Here is a 7,500-nt window from a genome sequence, read left to right as displayed (position 1 = left end):
GGTGTGTCGCGCGTGCGTCGGGGTGTGTCGCGCGTGCGTCGGGGTGTGTCACGTGTGTGTTGCGTGTGTCGCGCTTGCGTCGGGGTGTATCGTGCGCGCACTCTGGGTGTGTTGCGCGTGCTTCAAGGTGTGTCGCGCGTGCGTCAGGGTGTGTCGCGCGGGCGTCGGGGTGTGTCGCGTGTGTGTCTGGGTGTGTCGCGTGTGTATTGTGTGTGTGTTGCGTGTGTCGCGTGTGTGTCTGGGTGTGTCGCGTGTGTATTGTGTGTGTGTTGCGTGTGTCGCGCGTGCGTCGGGGTGTATCGTGCGCGCACTCTGGGTGTGTTGCGCGTGCTTCAAGGTGTGTCGCGCGTGCGTCAGGGTGTGTCGCGCGGGCGTCTGGGTGTGTCACGTGTGTGTCTGGGTGTGTCGCGTGTGTATTGTGTGTGTGTTGCGTGTGTCGCGTGTGTGTTGCGTGTGTGTCGGGGTGTGTCGCGTGTGTGTCGGGGTGTGTCGCGTGTGTGTCTGGGTGTGTCGCGTGTGTATTGCGTGTGTGTTGTGTGTGTGTTGCGTGTGTCGGGGTGTGTCGCGTGTGTCTCGGTGTGTCGCGTGTGTTGCGCGTGTGTCGGGGTGTGTCGCGCGTGTCTGGGTGTGTCGCGCGTGTCTGGGTGTGTCCCGCGTGTATTGCGTGTGTGTTGCGTGTGTCGCGTGTGTGTTGCGTGTGTGTCGGGGGTTGTCGCGTGTGTGTCGGGGTGTGTCGCGTGTGTCGCGCGTGTGTCGGGGTGTGTCGCGCGTGCGGTGGCGGTGTGTCGCGCGGGCGTCGGGGTGTGTCGCGCGTGTGTGGGGGTGTATCGCGCGGGCGTCGGGGTGTGTCGCGTGTGTGTCGTGGTGTGTCGCGCGTGTGTGGGGGTGTGTCGCAAGTGAGTCGGGGTGTGTCGCGCGTGCGTCGCGCGTGCGTCGGGGTGTGTCCCGCGTGCGTCGGGGTGTGTCACGTGTGTGTTGCGTTTGTCGCGCGTGCGTCGGGGTGTATCGCGAGCGCACTCTGGGTGTGTTGTGCGTGCTTCAAGGTGTGTCGCGCGTGCGTCGGGGTGTGTCGCGCGGGCGTCGGGGTGTGTCGCGCGTGCGTCTGGGTGTGTCGCGTGTGTGTCTGGGTGTGTCGGGGTGTGTCGCGCGTTCGTCGTGGTGTGTCGCGCGTGCGTCTGGGTGTGTCGCGCGTGTATTGCGTGTGTGTTGCGTGTGTGGCGTGTGTGTCGCGCGTGCGTCGGGGTGTGTCGCGGGGGCGTCGGGATGTGTCGCGTGTGTGTCTGGGTGTGTCGCGTGTGTGTCTGGGTGTGTCGCGTGTGTATTGCGTGTGTGTTGCGTGTGTGGCGTGTGTGTCGCGCGTGCGTCGGGATGTGTCGCGCGTGCGTCTGGGTGTGTCGCGTGTGTGTCTGGGTGTGTCGCGTGTGTATTGCGTGTGTGTTGCGTGTGTCGCGTGTGTGTTGCGTGTGTGTCGGGGTGTGTCGCGTGTGTGTCGGGGTGTGTCGCATGTGTCGCGTGTGTGTCTGGGTGTGTCGCCTGTGTATTGCGTGTGTGTTGCGTGTGTCGCGTGTGTGTTGCGTGTGTGTCGCGTGTGTCGGGGTGTGTCGCGCGTGTCTGGGAGTGTCGCGCGTGTCTGGGAGTGTCGCGCGTGTCTGGGTGTGTCGCGTGTGTATTGCGTGTGTGTTGCGTGTGTCGCGTGTGTGTTGCGTGTGTGTCGGGGTGTGTCGCGCGTGTGTCGGGGTGTGTCGCGCATGTGTGGGGGTGTGTCGCGCGTGTTTCGGGGTTTGTCGCGCGTGGGTCGGGGTGTGTCGGGGTGTGTCGCGTGTGTGTGTCGGTGTGTGTCGCGTGTGTGTCGGGGTGTGTCGCGTGTGTGTGTCGGTGTGTGTCGGGGTGTGTCGCGTGTGTGTGTCGGTGTGTGTCGGGGTGTGTCGCGTGTGTGTGTCGGTGTGTATCGGGGTGTGTGCAAGTGAGTCGGGGTGTGTCGCGCGTGCGTAGCGCGTGCGTCGGAGTGTGTCGCGCGTGCGTCGGGGTGTGTCGCGAGTGTGTCGGGGTGTGTCGCGTGTGTGTCGGGCTGTGTCGCGTGTGTCGCGCGTGTGTCGGGGTGTGTCGCGCGTGCGTCGGGGTGTGTCGCGCGGGCGTCTGGGTGTGTCGCGTGTGTGTCTGGGTGTGTCGCGTGTGTATTGCGTGTGTGTTGCGTGTGTCGCGTGTGTGTTGCGTGTGTGTCGGGGTGTGTCGCGTGTGTGTCGGGGTGTGTCGCGTGTGTGTGTCGGTGTGTGTCGGTGTGTGTCGGGGTGTGTCGCGTGTGTGTGTCGTGTGTGTCGGTGTGTGTCGCGTGTGTGTCGGGGTGTGTCGCGTGTGTGTGTCGGTGTGTGTCGGTGTGTGTCGGGGTGTGTCGCGTGTGTGTCGGGGTGGGTCGCGTGTGTTTGTCGGTGTGTGTCGGGGTGTGTCGCGTGTGTGTGTCGTGTGTTTCGGGTATGTGTGTCGGGGGGTGTCGCATGTGTGTTTGTCGGTGTGTGTCGGGGTGTGTCGCGTGTGTGTGTCGGTGTGTGTCGGGGTGTGTCACGTGTGTGTCGGGGTGGGTCGCGTGTGTGTGGGTGTGTGTCGGGGTGTGTCGCGTGTGTGTGTCGGTGTGTGTCGGGGTGTGTCGCGTGTGTGTCGGGGTGTGTCGCGTGTGTGTGTCGGTGTGTGTCGCGTGTGTGTGTCGTGTGTGTCGCGTATGTGTGTCGGGGTGTGTCGCGTATGTGTGTCGGGGTGTGTCGGGGTGTGTCGCGTGTGTGTCGGGGTGTGTCGCGTATGTGTGTCGGGGTGTGTCGGGGTGTGTCGCGTGTGTGTCGGGGTGTGTCGCGTGTGTGTCGGGGTGTGTCGCGTATGTGTGTCGGGGTGTGTCGGGGTGTGTCGCGTGTGTGTCGGGGTGTGTCGGTGTGTGTCGGGGTGTGTCGCGTGTGTGTGTCGTGTGTGTCGCGTATGTGTGTCGGGGTGTGTCGCGCATGTGTGTCGGGGTGTGTCGGGGTGTGTCGCGCGTGTGTCGGGGTGTGTCGCGTATGTGTGTCGGGGTGTGTCGGGGTGTGTCGTGTGTGTGTGTCGTGTGTGTCGCGTATGTGTGTCGGGGTGTGTCGCGTATGTGTGTCGGGGTGTCACCTGTGCGAATGTCGTGATTGATTCCGTCCACAGAGATAATGGCACTGGCGATTCCTCTCCCCTGAACGTCTGTGACCACACCTTTAATCCCACGATGCACCTGTACAAACACATCAACACAACATGGAGTTTCTGGAGTCTCTTTGAATCAGTTTTATTAGACTGTCACTCTTGGATACGAACTGCTCTGAAACTGGAGAACTGCAACAGTCTTTAATTAAACCAAAGGATTTTTAATATTAATAATCACTTAAGGTCGTATCTCTGTTTTTCAGTCCCCTAATATAAGACCTCTTCTGATTGGCTGTGATTTGTGATTGATTTGGATATTATTAATTTAGTTAATTTATATATATATATATAGCCGCTCTGGAGAAAACGTCTCGGTTACGTATGTAACCCTCGTTCCCTGAGTAGGGAACGGAGACGTTACGTCGGATGACGACGAATGGGGGTTTCGCTTAGAACACCTATCGACTTCGAGTATTACAAAACGAGCCAATGGCGATGAAATGCCATGGGTCTGCGGAATTTGCATAGCGTATCTCCGCCCCACCGCGTGGGTATAAAGGAGGACGCCGGCAACATGCAGGTATGTCTTCGCTGAGGAGCCGAGACTGAACTCAGGCGTCTGCCCAGCGGTACAGCGGAAGTGGCAGGGAGACGTAACGTCTCCGTTCCCTACTCAGGGAACGAGGGTTACATACGTAACCGAGACGTTCCCTTTCGTAGTCACTCCGAGTTACGTCGGATGACGACGAATGGGGGTCCCCGTGAAATCACGCCACCTTCACAGCTGTCTTCCAGTGCCCTGCGAAAGTCTGATCCCCTTGTCGTGATACTGGCACAGACAAAGGAGTCCTACTTAACACAGGAATACCAAGGTACACTGGGAAGCATATCTCAGAGGAGATATGCCGCAGCATGCCTACCCGTAGGGAGGACTTAAGATACACATATGGCCGGAGGGCTACATATGGGTGAACACTGAAGTGACCAGCCCGAGGGGTGGCAACTTTCAACTCCAGGAGGGCAAGATGGCTTGCCAAGGGAAAGACACATGCTCAAGGAGGCTTACAGTGGAAATACACATGTGGGGGTTACTCAGGGAGGAACCATGCACACGGAGGCACCTAGCCGACGCCCAGGCAATAGACACTGGCGCCAGCGTCAACAGTGCAGGAGGAACTCAGGGCTTCAAAGAGGAAGGCTCACCTAAGGAATAATCGCACGTATCCAGTCCGTGGAGTGGAATGGCGAGCAAGCGAAGACACCTGAGCGGGTCCAGCACGAGAGGACACAGGCTCCACTCGGAGATTATAGAATCTGGCGAATGTGTTGGGTGTCGCCCAGCCTGCAGCTCTACAAATGTCTGCCAGCGAGGCGCCATGCGCTAGAGCCCAAGAGGAAGCCACACTCCGGGTGGAGTGGGCTGTCACACCAAGGGGGCACGGTCGGCCTTGCTGTTGGTAAGCCAAAGCAATGGCGTCCACTATCCAGTGAGACAACCTCTGCTTTGAGAGAGCCTTTCCCTTCAGTCTCCCACCATAACAGACAAAGAGCTGGTCTGAGGTCCTGAAACACTGCGTTCTGTCTACGTAAGCGCGGAGAGCGCGTACTGGACAGAGCAGTGCCAAGGCTGGGTCTGCCTCCTCCCGGGGCAGCGCTTGCAGGTTCACCACCTGGTCCCGGAAGGGAGTGGTGGGAACCTTGGGCACATATCCAGGCCGGGGTCTCAGGATCACGTGAGAGTGACCGGGCCCGAATTCCAGGCACGCTTCGTCAACGGAGAATGCGTGCAGGTCCCCTACCCTCTTGATGGAGGCCAATGCAACCAGGAGCGCTGTCTTCATAGACAGGAACTTAAGCTCCACTGATTGCAGAGGCTCAAAGGGAGCCGTCTGCAGGGCATTTAAGACCACTGAGAGGTCCCAAGAGGGAACGAGAGGAGGACGAGGAGGATTTAGTCTCCTCGCTCCTCTCAGGAACCTGACGATCAGGTCGTGCTTCCCCAGAGACTTACCTTGAACTGCTTCGTGATATGCGGCGATAGCGGCCACATACACCTTCAGGGTGGAGGGAGACAGCCTTCGCTCCAACCCCTCTTGCAGGAAGGAAGCACGACAGAGATCGAGCACCTCCTGGGGTCTTCTCGACGAGAAGAGCACCAGTTGACGAAGAGGTTCCACTTCAACGCATAGACATGTCTCGTGGACGATGCTCTAGCGGAAGTGATGGTAGCCGCCACCGCTGGTGGCAGGGAACTCAAACCTGACTCGTCCCGTCCAGGAGCCACACGTGGAGCCTCCAGAGATCGGGTCGAGGGTGCCAAAGGGTGCCCCGTCTCTGAGAAAGGAGATCCTTCCTCAGAGGAATTGGCCAAGGAGGTACTGTCGCGAGGAGTACCAGTTCGGAGAACCAGGTCCGGGTGGGCCAATACGGCGCAACCAGAATGAGCTGCTCCTCGTCCTCCTTGATCTTGCACAAGGTCTGTGCGAGAAGGCTCACTGGGGGAAACGCATATTTGCGTAGGCCCCGCGGCCAGCTGTGCGCCAGTGCATCCGTGCCGAGAGAGCCCTCAGTCAGGGGATAGAACAGGGCGCAATGGGTCGAGTCGTGAGAGGCAAACAGATCTATCTGTGCGTCCCCGAACTGGTCCCAAATCAGCTGAACCGACTGGGGATGGAGTCTCCATTCGCAGGAGATGGGCCGAAACCGTGACAGCTCGTCGGCTGCAAAGTTCCGATCTCCCGGAATGTAGATAGCACGAAGGGACCTCAGGTGCTTCTGACTCCATAAGAGGAGGTGGCGTGCGAGTTGCGACATACGGCGGGAGCGTAGACCACCCTGACGGTTGATGTACGCTACAGTCGCGGTATTGTCTGAACGGACTAGTACGTGTTGACCCCTGAGCAACGTGAGGAAACGGTGCAGGGCAAGGCGTACTGCCAGCAACTCGAGGCAATTGACAAGCAGAAGGCGCTGGGGTCCTGTCCAGGAGCCCGCGGCAGCATGTCCGTTGCACATGGCGCCTCAGCCCGTGGAAGAGGCATCTGTGGAGACAACAACATGCCTGGAAACTCGTTCTAGGGGAACACCGGCCCGTAGAAACTGAGGTTCCACCACGGGGTGAAGGTCTGACGACAGGTCGGAGTTACTGTAACTCGGAGCGTGCCATGATGCCATGCCCACCTCGGGACTCGATCGCGAAGCCACAGCTGAAGCGGTCTCATATGAAGCAATCCGAGCGGCGTTGCCGCAGCTGCAGATGCCATATGCCCCAGGAGCCTCTGAAACAATTTCAGTGGGACCGCACTCTTGTTTAATGGCTGAGTGGAGAAGGCGACCAAGTCCATGCCGAGAAAAGAGCTCCCCTGCACGGGGCAAAGTTTACTCCTTTCCCAGTTGACCCGAAGGCCCAGACGAGCTAGGTGCCGGAGCACTGGGTCCCTGTATTCACAAACCTGGTCTCAGGAGTGAGCTTAAGACAGCCAGTCACCGAGATAGTTCAGGATGCGAACCCCGTGCTCCCATGGAGGAACAAGGGCTGCCTCAACAACCTTGTGAAGGCGCGAGGAGACAGGGCTAGCCCGAATGGGAGAACAGCGTACTGACATGCGCGCGCCCTGACAGCAGAACGTAGGTACGGTCTGAGTCGAAGGAGAACGGAGACATAAGAGTAGGCGTCCTTCAGGTCGATCGCTGCAAACCAATCCTGTGGCCGCACACATCCAGAAATGCGTTTGGCCAGGAGCATCTTGAACGGCAGCCTGAGAAGGGAGCGGTTCAGATGCATAGGTCCAGGATTGGCCGTAACCCACCAGACTTCTCCGGGACAATGAGGTAGGGACTGTTAACCCGGACCTCATCTCGGCTGGAGGGACAGTCTCAATCGCACCCTTCGCCAGTAGGGAGCAACCTCCGCTCTCATGATAGGGGCATAGCCACCGACGAAAGTGGAGCGGACTCCCGTGAAGACGGGAGGAGACCGTGCGAACTGAATCGCATAGCCGAGCCGATGGTTCGCACGACCCAGCGGAACAGATAGGGAGCTCTAGTGCAGGCTCCCAACTGTGCCAGCGGAGTGAAGAACCACAGACGTCCCCCCGGTGGTGCAGCGAAGCGGAAATGACCAGCCCAGACGAGGGCGGCATAGCGGCCCGGTGTGGGGGCAAGGTCATAACCGCACCCTGACAGAGGAGGCCAGGGAAGGACCAGCGTTCCACGGGGGCCTGCTCTGTCAGGGGTCTGGCGACAGAGGGGGACAGGGGCGAAACGGTCCGTGGACGGCACGCCGTGTCAACCACCTCTGGGGCAGAGGGGGAAGAGGAGAGCACGGCTTGTGGGCGGCGCTCTGTGTCGTCC

General features: G+C 59.9%; 1 protein-coding gene across 4 annotated transcripts in view; it reads right to left on the bottom strand.

Annotated features, from left to right (window-relative positions):
* cpxm2 (carboxypeptidase X (M14 family), member 2) overlaps window positions 1–7,500 on the bottom strand; it is an 81,430-nt gene that overhangs the window by 34,304 nt on the left and 39,626 nt on the right. For all 4 annotated transcript variants that reach the window (XM_077199701.1, XM_077199691.1, XM_077199710.1 and 1 more), the window contains one exon: window positions 3,136–3,235. In XM_077199701.1, coding sequence (XP_077055816.1) covers window positions 3,136–3,235 — 100 coding nt within the window. The remainder of the gene's footprint in view (window positions 1–3,135; window positions 3,236–7,500) is intronic.

This window comes from Siphateles boraxobius, unplaced genomic scaffold (genome assembly GCF_051911475.1).
Source record: "Siphateles boraxobius isolate OS27281-9 unplaced genomic scaffold, OSU_SipBor_1 114, whole genome shotgun sequence".
NCBI lineage: Eukaryota > Metazoa > Chordata > Actinopteri > Cypriniformes > Leuciscidae > Siphateles > Siphateles boraxobius.
The sequence above is the reverse complement of the archived record's forward strand: the minus strand, read 5'-3'. Positions and strand labels throughout refer to the sequence as shown.